The sequence below is a fragment of the Mobula birostris genome, chromosome 23 (genome assembly GCF_030028105.1).
Source record: "Mobula birostris isolate sMobBir1 chromosome 23, sMobBir1.hap1, whole genome shotgun sequence".
Lineage (NCBI taxonomy): Eukaryota > Metazoa > Chordata > Chondrichthyes > Myliobatiformes > Myliobatidae > Mobula > Mobula birostris.
This window is the reverse complement of record NC_092392.1, coordinates 4,540,916-4,563,269: the sequence shown is the minus strand read 5'-3', so window position 1 is coordinate 4,563,269 and position 22,354 is coordinate 4,540,916. Positions and strand designations below refer to the sequence as shown.

General features: G+C 41.9%; 1 protein-coding gene across 3 annotated transcripts in view; it reads right to left on the bottom strand.

Moving 5' to 3' along the window:
* The window catches only part of lrguk (leucine-rich repeats and guanylate kinase domain containing), a 140,315-nt gene that overhangs the window by 61,983 nt on the left and 55,978 nt on the right, over positions 1 to 22,354 (bottom strand). For all 3 annotated transcript variants that reach the window (XM_072241140.1, XM_072241137.1, XM_072241139.1), the window contains one exon: positions 19,520 to 19,639. In XM_072241140.1, the coding sequence (XP_072097241.1) occupies positions 19,520 to 19,639 (120 nt within the window). The remainder of the gene's footprint in view (positions 1 to 19,519; positions 19,640 to 22,354) is intronic.

Here is a 22,354-nt window from a genome sequence, read left to right as displayed (position 1 = left end):
AGGAAATGGAGCGGAAAGGATTGGTCTATAATTGACACTGGTGGCAATTTTTTTTTAAAGGCTTAAATGGCATTAACATACATCAGCAGGCTCCAGTAAGGAGCATAACAACCTGGAGATGGCTATACAAAGCACTGCTGACAAATGGAGATGAAGTCAACTTCTTGCATGGAGTTAAATCGACCCAAATGCAGTGATATTGTCATGGTCCGGTCCCTAAAGTCCGTATTCCGCTTCATGGTCCGGTCCCTAAAGTCCGTATTCCGCTTCATGGTCCGGTCCATCGACCCTTGCTCCAGGTTTTCCTGTCTACCCTGTTTCTGTTCTTGTTGAGCTCTAATTGAGTCAGCTGATGCTCATTGGGGCTGGCTGCATAAATACCTTCAGAGACCAGGGCGTAGCTGCTGGATCGTTCTTGTCCCCACTCCTTGTATCCCTTCCCCTGCCTTCTGTTTCCTCGCCTGAAGCCTTGCCTTGTCTTGCTGGTAACTCTCGCCTTGCCTGAAGTTCTCGTTTCGCCTTGCATTGCTTGAAGCCTTGCCTGGTCTTGCTGGTAACTCTCGCCTCGTCTCGCCTTCAGTTTTGTCCTGGAGCCACCCCGTCCCTAGCTCCATTCCTGTCCCTTGCCTCCGCCGGGTAAGTCAGGCTGTCTTGCCATTACCCTGTGGCTGGTTCTGTCCCTTCCTGTCCCTAGCCTCTGTCAGGTAAGCCAGGCCGTATTGCCGTTACCTACGGTTGGTTCTGTCCCTTCCTAACCCTTGCCCCTGTCCGGTAAGCCAGGCTGTATTGCCGTTACCTACGGTTGGTTCTGTCCCTTCCTGTTGCTTGCCTCTGTCAGGTAGTGATGCACGCCCTGCCCAGGAGCAGCCGCCTGCCAAGCCTCGCCTCAGGTCTCTAGCCTCCTGCCTCCTGCCAAGCCTCACCTCAAGTCTCTAGCCTCCTGCCAAGCCTCGCCTCTAGCCTCCTGCCTCCAGCCAAGCCTCGCCTCTAGCCTCCTGCCTCCAGCCAAGCCTCGCCTCTAGCCTCCTGCCTCCAGCCAAGCCTCGCCTCTAGCCTCCTGCCTCCAGCCAAGCCTCGCCTCGTCTCTAGCCTCCTGCCTCCTGCCAAGCCTCACCTCAAGTCTCTAGCCTCTTGCCAAGCCTCGCCTCAAGTCTCTAGTCTCTTGCCAAGCCTCGCCTCGTCTCTAGCCTCCTGCCAAGCCTCGCCTCGTCTCTAGCCTCCTGCCAAGCCTCGCCTCGTCTCTAGCCTCCTGCCAAGCCTCGCCTCGTCTCTAGCCTCCTGCCAAGCCTCGCCTCAAGTCTCTAGCCTCCTGCCTAGCCTCGCCTCAAGTCTTTAGCTTCTAGCCTGAAAACTCCAGCCTCCTGCCAAGCCTCGCCGCTAGTCCCTAGCCTCTAGCCTCAAGGCTGAAGACTCCAGCCTCCTGCCAAGCCTCGCCTCATCTCTAGCCTCTAGCCTCAAGCCTGAAGACTCCAGCCTCCTGCCTCCTGCCAAGCCTCACCTCGTCTCTAGCCTCAAGCCTGAAGACTCCAGCCTCCTGCCTCCTGCCAAGCCTCACCTCGTCTCTAGCCTCAAGCCTGAAGACTCCAGCCTCCTTCCTCCTGCCAAGCCTCACCTCGTCTCTAGCCTCTAGCCTCAAGCCTGAAGACTCCAGCCTCGACCTGCCAGCCAAGCCTTGTCCTTGCCTAGTTTTGGGGTCCGAGCCAGAGGGAAGACCCAGGTACTGGGTCCTTGTCCAGTCTCTGGCTCAGAGTCCAAGCCCGGGCTCCCAGCTCTCTTGTCCAGTCCTGTTCCGGGTTCCCGGTTTTCATGTCCAAGTCCTTGCCCTCAGCCTGTATCCTAGTCCTGTCCCTAGTACTTCAGTGTCTGTGTCTTGCACTTGGGTCCGTTTCCAGCCACCCCCGTATGACAGATATGGAAGATCCTGCTGCAACTTGAATGCTTTGGAAATGATGGATACAGAATTGAATTTCATCCTTGGGGTCCTATCCATAGTTAAAGTATTTTAACAAATGGTGAGGGAGGACCCATATTTTTGCTTATCAGATCCATAGAATTTTGCTCACCAGAAGCCTTAAATTATGTAATACCCATTATTACTCAGTATATACAATGCTGCAAATTTTTGCTGATCGTAGTTCTATAATTTAAAATGGGTGTAATGGCACCTGGCTGGTTTACTTTATTTGACATCTACATTGATCTAGTTGGCAGAATTTTCAGATAGAGCAGACACAGGGTACCTTGCAAATATTCTATTATTATTGGGCTAGGAGAATACAGTGAAGTTCCTTTAATGTCTATCAGGAATAAAAAGGGCTTATCAAATTAAAGATCCCATATAGAGCATACAGCATTGAGCAGCGACCAATCCAGGCATCAGAAGATTGAGAAGACGAAATTTCATTCAGGTACTCTGCCTGAATACAAAAAGGCAGCAGCAAGCAGGTTGCGGCAGTGCCCAATCATTGTTCGTGATTAACAAGAGCAAATTAAAAGAAGGCAGGGTCAAGCACGGTGGCTATTGTCTGAGTGGACAGAGTCAGAGTGGTGATCTTCAGGCTTTAGCTCTTCGAGGCTTCAGTCAGAGAAAGCAAATAAAAGAAAAGCTCTAGTCTAGGTTAAGTTTTTTTTCTTCCATCCCTTCTTTATATCTGCTCAGCTAGGACAGTAGAGATGCCAGGCAGGATACTGAATGCTCCTCTTACAAGGTGTGGGAAGGTGGGAAGGCAGGGAGACCTCCTGTGTCTCTGATAACTACAACTGTGCATCCAGCTGGAGCTTCTAACAAACTACGTTAAGGATTTGGAACTGGAACTGGATGAACTCTCGATCATTCAGGAGGCTGAAGGGGTGATAGACAGGACGTGTAGAGAGTTAGTTATACCCAAGGTGCAGGACCCAGAAACTGGGTGACAGTCAGGAAGAGGAAAGGGGTTAAACAGCCAGTGCAGAGTACACCTGTGGCCATCCCCTCAACAACTGCTTTATCACTTTGGATACCGTTGGGGGGGAGAGGGGGGTGTGATTGACCTAACAGAAGAAAGTTACAGTGGTTAGGTTTCTGGCACTGAGTCCAGCTCTGTGACTTAGAAGGGAAGGGGGTAGAAAAGGCACGTTGTGATGATAGGTGATTCGTTACTTAGAGGAATGGACAGGAGGTTTTGTGTGTGAGAATGAAATTCCTGGATGGTGTTCCCTCCCTGGGGCCAGGGTCCAGGATATCTTGGATCAAGTCCTCAGCATTTTTGTGGGAAGGTGAACAGGGCAGGGCCTCCAGGGTTGTGCTGTCAGGATTGCTACCTGTGGCATGTGCCAGGTAGGCCATAACTAGGAAGATTATACAGTTTAATGCTTGGCAAAGGTGTTGGTGTAGGGGGGAGGGCATAAGAATTTTGGATCATTGGGCTTTCTTCCAGGGAAGGTGGGACCTGTACAGAAGGGGCAGTTTGCACCTGAACTGGAAAGGGACTACTATCACAGCGAGAAGTCTGTAAATGCTGCATGGTGAGTCGCAGGGGGGTTTGGGAACCAGAGTGCCAGAACAGTTAATGGAGAGTTAGGGGAGTCAGATGTTGGTAAGACCCCAAAGTTAGGAATCAAAAGGTTGAGCATGGTGTGACAAGTGTCCTGAGCTGCATACATTTCAATGGAAGAAGTATCATTGGAATGATGGATGATAGTGCTGAAGATGAGGTAGCTGGTTTACAAATGGAGGCTGTAGTGAGGAGGGGCTGTTGATAGGGCAAAATTGCAAACAACAGAATGAGTTGCAAAAATAGAAAAAATCAAAAATATGAATACAGGACTGAAGGTGTTATCTTTGAATGTGCACAGCATACAGAGTAAGGTAGATGAACACTTACAGATTGACATGTATGAGGTTGTAGGCATTAATGAATCATAGCTGAAAGAAGGTGATAGCTGGAGCTTAATGTCCAAGAAAGGACTGACAGGAAGGCAGAGGGGGCAGCGTTGCTCTGTTGGTTAAAAAATGAAATCAACTCCTTAGAAAGAAGTAACATAGGATTGGAAGGTATTGAATCATTGTCGATAAAGCTAAGGAACTGCAAGGGTAAAAAGACCCCTGATGGGAGTTATATACAGATCCCTTCCCAAAAAAAAAAGTAGTAAGGATGTGGTCTACATATTACAACAGGAGATAGAAAATGCATGCCTAAAGGGCAATGTTGCAATTGTCATGGGAGATTTCAATTTGGAGGCAGATTGGGAAAATCAGGATGATGCTGAATTCCAAGAGAGAAAATTTGTAGAATGCCTACGAAATGGCTTTTTAGAGCAGCTCGTGGTTGAGCCCACTGGAGAAAGCTAATCTGGATTGGGTGTTGTGAAATAAACCAGAATTGATTGGAGAGCTTAAGGTAAAAGAACCCCGATGAGAAAGTGACAAGCCAAAAATGATCGAATTCACTCTGAAATTTGAGAAGGAGAAGCTAAGGTCAGATGTATCAGTATTAAAATGAATATATTAGTGGAGTAAAGGGAATTACAGAAGCATGAAAGAAGAGTTGGCCAGAATAGATTGGAAAAGGACACTGGCAGGGATGATGGCAGAGCAGCAATGGCTGGAATTTCTGGAAGCAATTTGGAAGGTAGAGGATATATACATCCCAAAGAGAAAAAAGTATTCTAAAGGCAAGATGACACCACCGTAGCTAACAACAGAAGTCAAAGTCAACATAAAAGCCAAAGAGAGAGCATAGAATAGAGGAAAGATTAGTGGGAAGTTAGAGGATCAGGAAGCTTTTAATAACCAAAAGGCAACTAAAAAAGCCATTACGGTAAAGATGGAATACGAAAGTAAGCGAGCCAACAGTATTAAAGAAGATAGCAAAAGCTTCTTCAAATACATAAAGTGCAAAAGAGATGTGAGAATGGATATCGGACGGCTGGAAAACTTTGCTGGCGAGGTAGTAACAGGGGACAAGGAAATGGTGGATGAACTAAATAAGTATTTTGCATGTCTTCACTGTGGAAGACACTAGCGATATGGTGGAAGTTCTGGGTGTCGGTGGTCATGAAGTGTATGAAGTTACCATTTCCAGAGAGGAGGCTCTTGGGAAACTGAAAGGTCTGAAGGTAGATAAGTCACCTGGACAAGATGGTGTACACCCCAGGGTAGTGAAAGAGGTGGCTGAAGAGATTGTGAAGGCATTAGTAATGATCTTTCAAGGATCACTGGATTCTGGAATGGTTTTGGAAAACTGAAAAATTGCAAATGTCACTTCACTCTTCAAGAAAGGAGAGATGCAAAGAAAAGGAAACTATATGCCAATTAGTTTGACCTCAGTGGTTGGGAAGATGTTGGTGTCAATTATTAAGGATGAGGTTTCAGGGTACTTGGAGGCACATGATAAAATAGACCTTTGTCAACATAGGTTCCTTAAGGTAAAATCTTGCCTAACAAATCTGTTGGAATCCTTTGGAGAAATAACAAGCAGGATAGACAAAGGAGAATCGGTCAATGTTGTGTACTTCGATTTTCTGAAGGCCTTTGACAAGGTGTCACACATGAGGCTGCTTAGCAAGCTATGAGGCCATAGTATTACAGGAAAGATTCTAGCTTGGATAAAGCAGTGGATGATTGCCAGGCAGCAAAGAGTGAGAATAAAGGGAGCCTTTTCTGACTGGGTGTAGTGTTCCCACAGGGGTCTGTGTTGGGACCAATTCTTTTTTACATTATACAATATGTTAATGATTGGGATGATGGCTTTGTTGCAAAGTTTGCAGACAATATGAAGATAGGTGGAGGAGCAGGTAGTTTTGAGGAAGTAGAAAGGCTACAGAAGGACTTAAGACAGATTAGGAGAATGGGGAAAGAAGTGGCAGATGAAATAAAGTGTCAGGAAGTGTATGGTCATGCACCTTGGTAGAAGAAATGAAAAGTTAGACTATTTTCTAAATGGAGAGAAAATACAGAATAAAAACTGAGGCACAAAGGGGCTTGGGAATCCTTGTGCAGGATTCCCTAAAGGTTAATTTGCAGTTTGGTTCTTTGGTGTGGAAGGCAAATTTGATGTAAGCATTCCTTTCAAGACGGCTAGAATATAAAAGCAAGGATGTAACGTGGAGACTTTATAAAGCACTGGTGAGGCCTCACTTTGAGAGCAGTTTTGGGCCACTTATTTAGAAAGGACATGCTGAAACTGGAGATGGTTTAAAGAAAGTTTATGAAAATGATTCCAGGATTGAATAGCTTGTCATATGAAGAGCATTTGATGGCTCTGGGCCTGTATTCACTAGAATTCAGAAGAACGAGGGGTGACCTCATTGAAACCTATCGAATAGCAAAAGGCCTTGATAGAGTGGATACGGAAAGGATGTTTCCTATAGTGGGAGAGTCCAGAGTACACAGCCTCAGAATAGAGTGATATCCTTTTAGAATGGAGATGAGAAGGAATTTCTTTAGAAACACAGAACATCGAAACATAGAAAACCAACAGCACAATACAGGTCCTTCTGCCCACAAAGCTGTGCCGAACACGTCCTTACATTAGAAATTACCTAGGGTTACCCATAACCCTTTATTTTCCTGTCCAGGAGTCTCTTAAAAGACCCCACCGTATCTGCCTCCACACCGTTGCCAGCAACCCATTCCACGCACTCACCGCCCTCTGCATAAAAAAAACTTACCCCTGACATCTCCTCTGTACCTACTTCAAGCACCTTACGAGGGGTGATTGATAAGTTCATGGCCTAAGGTAGAAGGAGTCAATTTTAGAAAACCTAGCACATTTATTTTTCAACATAGTCCCCTCCTACATGTACACACTTAGTTCAGCGGTCGTGGAGCATACGGATCACTTCTTTGTAGAAGTGATCCACAGTAGGGGTGATTGATAAGTTTGTGGCCTAAGGTAGAAGGAGATGAGTTATTAACTTCAAACTTACTGCATTATCACTCAGAGTTGAACTGTACATGCATGTAACGAGAGCATCTTGGACCTCCAGGTGATCCACAGCAGGGGTGATTGATAAGTTCGTGGCCTAAGGTAGAAGGAGATGAGTTACACAGGTCTTGTTACATGCACGTGCAGTTCAACTCTGAGTGAAAAATGCAGAAAGTTTGAAGTTAATAACTGATCTCCGTCTACCTTCGGCCACGAGCTTATCAATCATCCCTGCTGTGGACCACTTCTAGAGGTCCAAGACACGACCTCTACAAAGAAGGGATCCGTATGCTCCACAACCACTGGACTATGTGTAAATGTAGGAAAAATCAATGTGCTAGGTTTTCCAAAATTGACTCCTTCTACCTTAAGCCACGAACTTATCAATCACCCCTCGTAAAACTGTGCCCTCTCATTGTAGCTGTTCCAGCCCTGGGAAAAGGCCTCTGACTATGCACACAATCAATGCCTCTCAGCCAGAGATCGGTGAATCTAATTATATTCTTTGCCACAGGCAGCTCTGGGGGTCACGTCTTTATGTTGATAGATTTTTGATTAGTGAGGATATGAATGGATAAGGGGAAAGGCAAGGGGAAAGGCAGGATATGGGGGCTAAGAGGAACATTGGATCAGCCATGATGAAATGGCAGATCAGACTCGATGGGCCAAATGGCCTAATTCTGCTCCTATAACTTGTGGCCTTAAGGTCTTATATGGTTTCTTAAATGGACCATTTTTCCCAGCAGCTCTCTGATAACAAATGTATTAATTAGTATGGGTGCTGGGGGGGGCGCACAGAACTAAGTACAGTTCTGTTTCAGGTTTGGAGATGTGCAAAGTAAGTCACAAAGACAGTGGTGGCATCTAAATCAGAATAATCACAAAACATTTGTGTTTGTGATCCATACATCCAGAAATTTTTAGCTAAAGGAAATTGCTTGGGAATCTCAGAATAAAATGCTAACTTACTAAGTTCCTTGTTTACTGTAAAGAGAAGAATGGAGCCCATTACTAGATGAAGACTTTAGGAGAAGGGAATTTGAAGAAAATAATTAACTCTTTTAAGAAACACAATATACTGCTGATGTTGCAGTATTTCTTTCAAGCACGTGATGCAAGAATAGCTGATTTACTTTCAAGGCACACCTGGCATTTATATCAAAGATAAATAAATCACATCGAGAACATTCATGTTTTGGCAATGTGCTCAAGACTTGGTCACTACATATGCTTTCAGTTAACTAAATGCAAGAAATATTTTGTCTAAATTTAACAGCATTCCCCATTTTGTGTTCATATGTTGTTCACCAGACAGGCACAGCAAGTATGGCATTTGAGAACTGTAAATTATTACACACAGTTTTAATATATCAACCTTTAAGTTGAGGGTCACAGGTGGTTTTCCACAATATACAAATGTAATCATTGTCACTTTGATGTTTAGATTATTGCCTTGACTTTTAATAAATTTCTTTTCTTTCTTATAAGTTGGGTTACTCCATGTTCACTTGAGCTGTATTAAATTCAGCAACTGTCTAGCCCTAGCCTGAGCATAATCGAAAATAAAATGGACTTGATGAAGACAAGCCATTTCATGTCGAAGTCTAACCACAAATATTTATAAGTCAAGCCATTTATTTTCTTCCAGAAGTACTGTGATTGCTGCATGCCAAGAGAGGCACTGGATTTCAAAAGGTGAAGAAAAATCAGGATGGTGGAGGCCAAAGAAAAACATGAACAACAACATTGGCTACCTTATGCAATGCCCATTTTTGTTCCAGGCAATTCTGCAGTCCAGTTAAACAATTAATCTATTTACCACTTAAATTAAAAGTAGAAAGTGGGCAATTCTTCGTTTAAAATAATTGATGGAGAATTCAAAACACTGTCATTTCCAGAACACTTCTTGTTCTGTCGAAAACAAGAGAAAGAAAAATTCCCCAAAATCAAGCTGCTCTCAATGGGCCACTAAACTGTTCTAAATGGATCACTCTGCAATTAGTGAACACTTTCAATTACAGATGATTTTCTTTTGACTTAACTGAATAAATTGTAACATATTAATTATCTTGAAGAATTACTTTGAACTGTTAATAGTTCCTACTTGCCTTTGCAGGTGACAGTTTCATTGCAAGAATGAACTATCTTCTATTTTAATCATGAAGTTTAACCTCTAGATTAATTATTTGTTTAAATGGACAATAGATCGCACCACATAGAATCAGGCCATTCAGTCCAACTAATCAATACTGGTACAAATTGACAACATAAGGTTACATTCACTCTTCGGCAACCAAGCCTGCTATCCAAATCTATTTTTTCATATTTACAGACACTACTTGTATCTAAATGATCTAAAGGAACAGATACAGTGGCATGCAAAAGTTTGGGCACCCCGGTCAAAATTTCTGTTACTGTGAATAGCTAATCAAGTAAAAGATGACCTGATTTCCAAAAGGTATAAAGTTAAAGACGACACATTTCTTTAATATTTTAAGCAAGATTACTTTTTTTATTTCCATCTTTTACAGTTTCAAAATAACAAAAAAGGAAAAGGGCCTGAAGCAAAAGTTTGGGCACCCTGCACGGTCAGTACTTAGTAACACCCCCTTTGGCAAGTATCGCAGCTTGTAAACGCTTTCTGTAGCCAGCTAAGAGTCTTCCAATTCTTGTTTGGGGGATTTTTACCCATTCTTCCTTGCAAAAGGCTTCTAGTTCTGTGAGATTCTTGGGCTGTCTTGCATGCACTGCTCTTTTGAGGTCTATCCACAGATTTTCGATGATGTTTAGGTCGGGGGGCTGTGAGGGCCATGGCAAAACCTTCAGCTTGCACCTCTTGAAGTAGTCCATTGTGGATTTTGAGGTGTGTTTAGGATCATTATCCTGTTGTAGAAGCCATCCTCTTTTCATCCTCAGCATTATTTAGAGACAGTGTGATGTTTGCTTCCAGAATTTGCTGGTATTTAATTGAATCATGCGGCCAAAAAGTTCTATTTTAACTTCATCAGTCAGCAGGACTTGTTTCCAAAATGCACCAAGCTTGTTTAGGTGTTCCTTTGCAAACTTCTGATGCTGAATTTTGGCCACAATGAGCAAAGGTATGTTTGGAGAAAAAAAAGGTGCAGAATTTCATGAAAAGAACCCCTCTCCAATTGTTAAGCACGGGGCTGGATCGATCATGCTTTGGGCTTGTGCTGCAGCCAGTGGCACGGGGAACATTTACTGGTGGAGGGAAGAATGAGTTCAATTAAATACCAGCAAATTCTGGAAGCAAACATCACACCATCTGTAAAAAAGCTGACGAAGAAAGGAAGATGACTTCTACAATAGGATAATGATCCAAAACACACCTGAAATTCCACAATGGACCACCTCAAGAGGCGCAAGCTGAAGGTTTTGCCATGGCCCTCACAGTCCCCCGACCTAAACATCATCGAGAATCTGTGGATAGACCTCAAAAGAGCAACGCATGCAAGACGGCCCAACAATCTCACAGCACTAGAAACCTCTTGCGAGGAAGAATGGGCGAAAATCCCCCAAACAAGAGTTGAAAGACTCTTAGCTGGCTACAAAAAGCGTTTACAAGCTGTGATACTTGCCAAAAGGGGTGTTACTAAGTACTGACCATGCAGGGTGCCCAAACTTTTGCTTCGGGCCCTTTTCCTTTTTTGTTATTTTGAAACTATAAAAGATGGAAATAAAAAAGGTTTCTTGCTTAAAACATTAAAAAAATGTGTCATCTTTAACTTTTTGCCTTTTGGAAATCAGTTCATCTTTTACTCGCTTAGCTATTCACAGTAACAGAAATTTTAACCAGGGGTGCCCAAACTTTTACATCACCTGTAAATTAGATTATACAGAAGCTCCAAGAACAACAGGAACATATTCTGACTTTGTACTTAAGGTAGAGAATTGTGCATTAGAAATTCAGGAGGGCATGCCAGTAATTTGACAATCATTTAAAACTGACTGGAAGGTTACTTGCAGTAAACAGAAGTTTTAGTTTTGATACTTCAATCTAAGATAAAAGATGAAAGATTTGCTTTATTTGTCACATATACATCAAAATATATAGTAAAATATGTCATTTGCGTCAATGACCAACGTAGTCTGAAGATTCCATTGTGGGCAGCCCACAAGTATTACCACACTACCAGTGCCAACATAGCATGGCCACAACTTACAAACATTAACCCGTATACTTTTGGAATGTGGGAGAAAACTGGAACATGCAGAGGAAGCTCACATGGTCACAGGGAGGCCGTACTTACAGACCGCGGCCGGATTTGAACCACGATCGTATTGCTGGCTCTGTAAAGCGTTACGCTAACTGCTACACTACCATGCCATGTCTGGAAGGTACCCTCTTAGGTCTTAGAAAATTACTCTTTTCGAGTAAAGATGAAATATTGAAAGGAAGACAGGTTAGAATTCAAAGACTACTCAAGCCAATGCAGTAGATTAGCCTAATGGAAATGACTCAGGAGTTCATTTCCACCATTAACATAATAAAACAAATCAAGCACCTTCTGAATGGAGATAGCGGAGTTACACAGACCAACTGAATGAAATTGCTGCTAGTTTATTTAACTATTAAATGTATTGCTATGGTAATATAATGTAATGGATGCACTGCATGTTGAACAATATGACTAATCATGGGACAATTTACAATGGCCAATTAGCCAACTAACTGGTACGTCTTTGGACTGCAGGAAGAAACCCATGCATTCCACAGATAGGACATACAGACTCCTTACAGAGGACACCAGGACTGAAACCTGAACTCTGTTGCCCAAGCTGCAATAGCATCACATTAACTACTATATTACTGTGGTGCCGATGGCAGGGAAGCAGTGTCAGGATTTAGAGTTAATAACAACGAAGAAATAGCAATGTATTTCCAGGCCATGATATATGTAGGGATACATCTAGGTAGTGACAAGAGCTGTAGCTTTGGTTATTATCCTCAATGTAATACCCAGACTGCAGCAAAGAGAGGTAGAAGAATAATTGCAGAATCTAAAAAAAAATTGCAGATGCCAGGAATCTGAAATAATATTAGAAAACGCATTTAAAGGCAGCATCAATGGAAAGGGAAATAGAAATAACTTATTAGGGTTGAATGTTAGATCTGCTTTTCTTTCCATAGATGCTGTCTAATCTCTATTTCCAGCAATTTTGTTTTGTTTAAGAATAATCTGGATCATCTTAATGCCTTTGCTTTGACAGTTTCACGGTAGTAGAGAAGGTGGTACTGATGCTCAGAAACTGTAAACAGAGAATGAAGTAGAGAACATAGACTCTGTCTCTAATTATTTCCTTTATAGGAACCACTGCTTAGTTGTCACAAACAAAGGAAAATCTACAGATAACAGAAATCAAAGCAATACACATAAAATGCCGGAGGAAAGCAGGCCATGGAAAAGAGTAAACAATCAACATTTCCGGCCTGGAAAGAAAAGATGAGAAGCTAGACCTGATGAAGTTTCTTGGCCTGAAATATTGTCAACTGTTTACTCTTTTCCATAGATGCTGCCTGGCCTGCTGAGTTCCTCCAGCATTTTGTGTGTATTGCTTTGATTTCCAGCATCTGCAGATTTTCAGCTGAGTTCTTTCAGCATTTTGTGCGTACAGCTTAGATGTCATCTTTTCTTTTCAGACCATCAATTTTCTTTTCATCAATTCAGACCAGCACTGGCAGAGAACTGGGAAGTCATCTAATTTCTTCACCAGACAAAAGCAAAGATACCATACGACACAAAAGCAGAATTAGGCCATTCAGCCCATCATGTCCACTCTGCCATTCCATCATAGCTGATCCAGGATCCCACTCAACCCCATACACCTCCCTTCTCGCCATATACTTTGATGCCCTGACTGATCAGGAAATGATCAACTTCCGCCTTAAACATACCCATGGACTTGGCCTCCACCGCACTCTGTGGCAGAGCATTCCACAGATTCACTACTCTCTGGCTAAAAAAAATTCCTCCTTACCTCTGTTCTAAAAAGTCTCCCCTCAATTTTGAGGCTGTGACCTCTAGCTCTGAATACCCCAGCTATAGGAAACATCTCCCCACATCCACCCTATCTAGTCCTTTCAACATTCGGTAGTTTTTAATGAGATCCCCCCGCATTCTTCTAAATCCCAGTGAGTACAACAGGCCCAAAGCTGCCAAACACTCCTCAAATGTTAACCCATTCATTCACGAAATCATCCTCGTGAGCCTTCTCTGGACTCTCCAATGACAGCACATCCTTTCCAAGATATGTTGTCAATACTTCAAGTACGGCCTGACTAGAGTCTTATAAGGGCTCAGCATTAATTCCTTGCTTTTATATTCTATTTGCTTTGAAATAAATGTCAACACTGCATTTTTCTTATTTAACACAAACTCAACTCGTAAACTGAACCTCTGGAAGTTTTGCATGAGGACTCCTAAGTCCCTCTGCACCTCTGTTGTTTGAATTTTCTCCCTATTTAGATAATAGTCCGCACTATTGTTCCTTTCACCAAAATGCATTATCATACATTTCCCAACACTGTATTCCATCTGCCACTTTTTTGCCCTTTCTTCCAATTTGTCTAAGTCCTGCTACAATTGCATTGCTTTTTCAGTACTACCTATCCCTCTACCTACCTTGGTATCATCCGCAAACTTTGCTACAAAGCAATCAATTATCCAAATCATTGACAAACAATGGTCAGCGGTCCCAATACTGACCCCTGAGGAACACCACTAGTCACTGGCAGCCAATCAGAAAAGGTCCCTTTTATTTCCACTCACTGCCTCCTGCCTGTCAGCCATACCTCTATGAATGCCAGTATCTTTTCTGTAACACTATAGGATTTTATCTTGTTAAGCAGCCTCATGTGTGGCACCTTATGAAGTGCTTTCTGAACATCCAAGTAAATAACACCCACTACCTCTTCTTTGTCCACCCTGCTTGTTACTTGCTCAAAGAACTCTAACATATTTGTCAGGCAAGATTTCCCTTGAAAGAAATCATGCTGACTTTGACTTATTTTGTCATTAGTCTCCAAGTACCCTGAAACCTCACCCTTAATAATGGACTCCAATACTTTCCCAACTACGAGGTTCGGCTAACTGGCCTATAATTTCTTTTCTTTTGCCTTCCTCCCTCCCTAAAGAGTGAAGTGACATTTGCAATCTTCCAGTCCTCTGGGACCATGCAGAATCAAGTGATCGAAAGATTATGACCAATGCATCTTTTATCTCTTCAGCAACCTGTCTCAGGACTCTGGGATGTAGTCCATCTCGTAAAGGTGACTTATCCACCTTAAGACCCTTGAGCTTGCCTAGCACGTTTTCCTTTGTAATAGCAATGGCACTCACTCCTGTTCCCTGATACAGAAGGACCTCTGGCACACTGTAGTATCTCCCACAGTGAAGACAGATGCAAAGTACTCATTAAGTTCATTTGCCGTCATCCCTGCCAGTATCCTCCTCCAATCTATTTGGCCAAGCTCCTCTCTCGTGCCTCTGTAATTTCCTTTCTTCCATTGCAATATTGATACATGTGACTTATGCTTCTCCCTGTCAAATTGTTGTATGAATTCAATCGTATTATGATCACTGTCTCCTATGGGTTCCTTTACATTAAGGTCCCTAATAACATCTGGGTTATTACACAACACCCAATCTAAGATAGCCTTTCCCCAAGTAGACTCAAGTACAAGTTGTTCTAAAGAGCCATCTCATTCAACAAATTCTCTCTCTTGCAAACCGACATCAACCTGCTTTTCCCAATCCCCTTACATATTGAAGTCCCCCATTACAATTGTGTCATTACTCTTATTACATGCCTTTTCTAGCTCCCTTTGCAATCTCAGCCCCACATCTTGGCTACTATTTGGAGGCTTATGTATGATTCCCATAATGTTTTTTGTTACCCTTGCAGTTTCTTAACTCCACACACAAAGACTCAACATTCTCTGACCCTACGTCACCTCTTTCTAAAAGTGTAATTGCATTTCTTACCAACAGAGCCTCACCACCACCTATGCCTTCCTGCCAGTCCTTTCGATACAAAGTATATCCTTTGATGTTAATCTCACATCAATGACCTACTTTCATTCACGACTCTGTAATACCCACAACATCATACCGACCAATCTCTAATTGCGCCATGAGTTTGTCCATTTGTCCACCTTATTCTGAATGCCACGGGCATTTACACACAGCACTTTCAGTCCTGTACTCTCCGCCCTTTTGAATTTTGCCTCTGTGGTACAATTTAGCTCTTCGCTCTGTTCTGTCTGCATTTGTCCTTCTTTACATTCATGTTACATGCTCCATCTACTTGTAAACCTGCTGGCTCATCCTCGGCTCGATCATACTGGTTCCCACCCCCCTACCATATTAGTTTAAACCACTCCCAGCGGTTCTAGTAAACCTGCCCACATGAATATTGGTCACCCTCGGATTCAAGTGCAAAAGCACAGTGAAATATCAGTGAAGCACAGTGATATCAAATAATAATTACTGTAGTTACAAACAGATGCTGACAACATTGATGGACTTGCAGGAAAAGAGGACGAACTGGCCAACCTGGTCAGCCATCTTGACAGAGCCTCCACAAAGTTTGGAATGGAAATAAGTGCAGAGAAAACCAAGCTCATGGCAAATGCCAATGGTGCCATCACAACAGACATCTCAGTCCATGGTCAGAAACTTGAGACAGTGCAGCAGTTCAAATACCTGGGGGCAATCATCAGTGATGAAGGATCAAGACCAGAAGTCCTGGCAAGAACCGCACAGACAATGACTGCACTATCCAAACTCAAGACAATATGGAGGGACAGCAACATCACCATGAAGTACAAGATCAGACTCCTGCGTGCATTGGTATTCTCCATCTTCCTTTACGCCTGTGAGACACGGACCCTCACAGCAGAGCTACAGAGGAAGATACAGGCATTGGAAATGAGATGCTATCGCAACATCTTGGGCATCTCATACTTGGACCACGTCACAAACGAGCAGGTCCATAAGACCATCCAGCACCACAATGGCCGCCATGAAGACCTTCTCACAACGGTGAAGAAAAGAAAGCTGAGATGGTACGGCCACGTAACAAGATCCAGTGGCCTTGCAAAGACCGTTCTACAAGGAAATGTGGAGGGGAAAAGAAGGAGAGGTAGACAGAGGAAAAGATGGATGGACAACATTAAAGAATGGACAGGGAAAACATTTGCGGTGACCCAGGCTCTGGCACACAACCGTGACAGATGGAACGGACTGGTGCAAAGCTTGCCATGACAGCACCCCGACGACTCCACCAGGAGTTCAGGGCGCAACGCAACGCAAACGCCACAAACAGAATAATTAATTACAGATTCTCAATGAACCAGAAACTGGGATTTAATCCAATTGAAACTGTCACAAGGTAAATCACTGTGTTAGCACTGATAGGAAAGGAACTACATAAAAAAAGTTCCCTTGTCAACTGGTATATCATTCAAACCACTGCACCCTGCTGACCAATTAATCAATTTCAGAGCTTTCATTTACTGTTGGCACTTCAACCAGACAAAATGCAAAATCTATGTTCTTGCACAACCATCTGCTCATCATCATAATCAATGGTTCACTTTCTTATTTCAAATATCTATATGATTTCCTGGACTATTTTCCTCAGGGCTATACTCTGTATTGCAACAGAAGATCTTTCAGTATGAACTAGTTAAAAAGCTAAAGACATTTTAAATGAAGTTTGTTTTACTTTCTTGTTCTTAGAACTTCTCAGTTTCATCTTTCTTCATTGCACAAATGTGTCAGCAACATGTTTTAAGGTAAATAATTTAAAGTACATCGGCAATGCTAGCAAGATGATATTTTTATCCTTGTGGTAACTTCATTTGGCATGTTAATAAATGTTTCTAAGGTGAAACATAGTACATAATGATCATGAAATTTATCAGTTTATTTGACTATTTAGTTCTTCATAACACTTGCCTTTAATCACTACTCATAATTTGTTGCAGGGAGATGAAAGTCACTTCATTAACAACACTGTACTTCATACAATGCCTAGAGACACAAGAGACTGCAGATAATAACATCTGGAGCAACAAACAATCTGCTGGAGGAACTCAGTGTTTTAAGGCACATCTGCGGGCAGAAGGAACTGTTGCTATTTTGGGTTGAAGCTCATAATCAGAACCATGCATTATAAAAAGCCTGACTGAAATGATACTGATCTAACAGGTGACACTATAGTTCTTACCTATCATTACTGATTAAGTCATCCTAATTTCTAACAAAATGGATGCTCATGAGATGACCAACTGAGCTGTTACTTGATGCACATTTTACACTGTATTTCTAATAGATTACACAGAAATGTACAGTACAAAGCATACTTTTGGTCCATGCTGGTGTTTATGCTCCACATAAAGCAGCCTACATTATTTCAACTGCAAAATCTATCTCCATATCTGTCTCCCTCATGTATTTCCCAAGCTTCTCTTTTAGAGCATAAAATAAAACATTCCTCTAACCAAACCAACAAGAAATTAGCACAAATAAATCACGTATATCTATATTTTTGGATCAGGTCATTAGCATGTTAAGTTGTTTGGAAAACGTGATAAATGTAAGTTATTTTGCTTTCTGAGATCAGTTCCATTAATCAGTAGGAAACATAAATTATCAAAAATATTGATTGTGAATTTACTCATTTATTTTAATTAACAAATAAAGTACATTAAATATATTTTGAGAACATATTATAATTTCCTGAAAACTTATGGTTGCCTTACCACATTAAAAGTGCTACAATGGCATATCATTGTTCTGCTATACTTTTACATGATGCTGTTTCATATGAACCCACATATATATAACAACCAAATTGCTAATGACTTTTCTTTTTAAAGAAAGAAAAAATATTCTACTCACCCATTACAATTAAGTTTTTTTCCTGCTTGTCTTATTCATGGTCTTATAATTATTATTATGATAACTTGATTGTTTTATAAAGTCATCCCTTTAGCTTTATAATATTTTCTGTCTCTGCAGTGGCCAATGCTTACATCATTTAAAGCCCCTTCCATATGCGCTCTAGGAATGCCAAATCACTACAGTTCATATTCACACCGGCAATGTTAGTGCTAGACAGTGCTGTAGAAAGGCTGCAACTTGAAAGGTACTGAGGCAATCTGAACAGTATACAATGCAAGTGAAGTGGTAAAAGGCGATAATAAGATTAATCCTACTGCTAGTGATAAGTTACATTAGAATTTGATCTATTTGGACAATGCTGTGACTCACATGTCCAAAACAGACAACTCAGAAGAGACCTTGTAAAAGTTTATGATGCACTCTCAAAACACTTGATGTGTTTTGAGAGACAAAACACAAAATCAAAACCACATGTTGGTCCATGGGAAGAGATGATTCACATTAAGGTTCTGAAGAGCAGATCTAGGATAAACAGCAGTAAGAATGTTTCCCAGAAGGTGATCAAAAACTGGAATAGTTTATCAGGCAGGTTATAAGTCAGAGTTCAGTGACAGAGTATTTATCTCAGACCTAAATACAGAGCTTTGGGCACTTCATCTAGCTTGATAATTCAGAGCAATAATGAAGGACTGTTGAAATGTCAGAGGTAATATTTTTAGAAAGATGTTAAACCAAAGGCTTAAATGGTCCCCGAGGAGGCCATAAAAAATCCTACAGCCTTATTGCATAAATGGAGCAGAGAATTCTCCTAGTGTCATGGTCAAAAACAGTCAATGAAGTAAAAGAGCAGCAATGATCTTATTGAATGGCAAAGCAGGCACCAGCAACCAGAGGCCTACTCCTGCAAGTAAATCATATGATTTTATATTATCCACTTCTCTATTTTCTTGTTCTTCTGTTAATGCAGCCAACTGAACTGCATTAATAGTCCAATGGATTGTCAACGACAGTGAAAGCAATGGTGTATCCCTTTAAGTGTTGCACAAACAAGTCTGCTTGGACCCAATTTATTGCGTGTGATCCTTGCTTATGCTGAGGTTTGTGGACTGAACAGGCAGGAGTGGCATTAACTGTACAACAATTAATTTTGCAACAGCATTCTCAGCATGTTTCGAGCACAAGTCTGTAAAGCAGTTGAAGCCACACGATTGAGAACTCATTCTGTTCTTTTTGTTCATGTTGGAAAGAACTAACAACAATATTCAGAAATCAATTTTATGCAGTAATTCAATCTGAGGACAATGATGTGCACAATGTGATTGAATTTTATGCCAAAGTAATTCTAGACTTATTTAAGGAAAAAGTTGGTTGGGAATGGGAAGGTGGCAGCAGTCAAAAAAAGGTCACATCATTTGCCTATTTTATAATCATATGATCAGGACTTGCTTCTTTTGAAGAGATTAGATTAACAAAACTAAGGGGATAAGAGAATAAGCATGAACATCCCCATTCCAGAATATCAGTTACTTTTTAAAAAAACTTTTGTAGCCTTTCACCTTTTATTCTCCTCCATGAACAGATTTTGTTCGAATCAATATTAATTACCCACTGAAATGGAAAGTTGTGGATCCCACAGATTCTTTTAAAAGAAATCACACCACACTATTTGTTTGTACTTACCAATATCCAAAATACTCACTAAATTCTTGACAGATCATGTGACAAAGTTCTCGTTTTCCAGAGGCCTGGGCCCCCACCAGAACCAACATTGGATATGGAATATCAAAGTTAGGCAAAGTGCTGCAGAGGAAAATGAGAAACAGGTTATTAAAAGGTTAATGTCCTAAACCTGGAAAGAATGAAAGACCATCAGGACATGCACTATTCACAAGGGGCAAGAGATCGAAATACTTAGGAATGTTTCACTATACATCATGTTTTTGTGATAAGACATTAAACATAAACTGTGCCTGTACTTTGAAGAGTGAAAATGAAGAGAAAAACTCCCATGGCACTGTTTCATGGTAAAGCAAGCTTCTATTCAGGCAACAGTTTCCCCCAAATCACATAAGTGATGATTTAATTTTGTGGTGAGTTAATCAGATACAAAGTTTTCACACTGCATTTTAAAAACACTTAACTGGCTTGGAGGTGCTATTAGATATATCAAAGCTACAAAATGTGCTAAATTAATGCAACTTCGTTATTTATGAAGCAACATTCATGAGATTTGTAAAGGAGCTAGTTTCAACCAAATTAGAGTAGAAGTAAGGTGCAGGCCAGATATCAGAAAACTGTCATTGCATTAACAATTATTAATTTTGTGTTGCTTTATTTCTGCCCCCTCTACTTTTATCTCTGATATCACTAAATACAGGTTTCCCCCGCCATCCGAAGGTAGAGCGTTCCTATGAAACGGTTCATAAGCCGTAATGTCGTAAAGTGAAGAAGCAATTACCATTTATATATGTGGGAAAAATTTGTGAGCATTCGCAGACCCAAAAAATAACCTACCAAATCATGCCAAATAACACATAAAACCTAAAATAACAGTAACATATAGTAAAAGCCGGAATGATATGATAAATACACAGCCTATATAAAGTAGAAATTCTTTACTGCAATCATTGCCGCACTGTCCACCATAGCGAAAATCTCACACAAGCACTCTCGGCAGAAACACTGTCTCTAGTAACCTTTAAGCTTTGAAGCTGCCAAATCATACTAAATAACACATAAAAATACACAGCCTATATAAAGTAGAAATAATGTATGTACAGTGTAGTATCACTTACCAGAATTGGGAAGACAGCGCCGAGCACACTGATGATGATGTGTTAGGCTGAGTTGTCAGAGGTTGGGGTGGTGCAGTGGTCCCCATCCTCCAGGCCGCAGACCGATACCAATCCGCGAAGCATGCAGGGGTACAGCGGTGACCGGGACGCACACAGCACATCTTTAAGAAAAAAGCTGAAATAAACAAGCTAATTAATTAGGTGCCGCTCGGCACATAAATGTTGGCCCAGATCAGAGGCGACGCAATTGGCAATCGCCTCTGATCTGGGCCGACATTTACATGCCAGGCGGCATCTAATTAATTAGCATGTTTATTTCGGCTTTTTTCTTAAAGGTGCTGGGTGCGTCCGGCTACCACTGCATTCTTCGCGGATCAATATCAGTCCGCGGCCCGGACACTGGGGTGGTGGGACACTGGGGTGTCATCTCATCATTGTCTGTTTCCATCAGGGCAGGCAGGTCATCTTCCTCTATGTCTGCCTGCCTCAATGTCGAAGGTTGAGGTTCATTGTCTGTTGTGGCTGATGTGGAAGGCTTGCTTGACTGCTGAGCCTCGCGCATTTTCCTATCATACAGTTCTTTGTAAGCGGTCAAACCATCCTGCAAATATGCCCTAAACTGATGTACCCTTTCAAAATTAAAGTCGTACTTTTCTGCAATTATTGCAGCGAAAATCTCACGTCGTTGCTTCATGTTCAGTTCACTTTCGGTCCATTCGCTACTGCATTCGGTTTCGATTGTCATCCTTTCCTCTTCCAATTGCATCAGCTCTTCATTTATCAGTTCTTGGTCATGGGATGCCAAACCTCTTCAACATCATCTTCGTCAACTTCCACAAGCCAAACTCACTTTGTCCTTACATCGTCCACCACAATCGAAATGCTTAATTATGTCTAGTTTTACTCTAAGTGTAACACCCTTACGAGCTCTTTTAGGCTTTTCCGATACTTTATACTTTATTGTCGCCAAACAATTGATACTAGAATGTACAATCATCACAGTGATATTTGAATCTGCACTTCCCGCTCCCTGGAGTACAAATCGATAGTAAATATTAAAAATTTAAATTATAAATCATAAATAGAAAATAGAAAATGGAAAGTAAGATAGTGCAAAAAAACCGAGACGCAGGTCCAGATATTTGGAGGGTACGGCCCATATCCGGGTCAGGATCCATTCAGCAGTCTTATCACAGTTGGAAAGAAGCAGTTCCCAAATCTGGCCATATGAGTCTTCAAGCTCCTGAGCCTTCTCCAGAGGGAAGAGGGACGAAAAGTGTGTTGGCTGGGTGGGTCGTGTCCTTGATTATCCTGGTAGCACTGCTCCGACAGCGTGCGGTGTAAAGTGAGTCCAAGGACGGAAGATTGGTTTGTGTGATGTGCTGCGCCGTGTTCACGATCTTCTGCAGCTTCCTCCGGTCTTGGACAGGACAACTTCCATACCAGGTTGTGATGCACCCTAGGAGAATGCTTTCTACGGTGCATCCATAAAAATTAGTGAGGGTTTTAGGGGACAGGCCAAACTTCTTTAGCTTTCTCAGGAAGTAAAGGCACTGGTGGGCCTTCATGGCAGTGGACTCTGCTTGGTTGGACCAAGTCAGATCATCTGTGATATTGACCTCGAGGAACTTAAAGCTTTTGACCTGTTCCACTTGCGCACCACCGATGTAAATGGGGTCGTGCGGTCCGCTACTCCTTCTGAAGTCAACAACCAATTCCT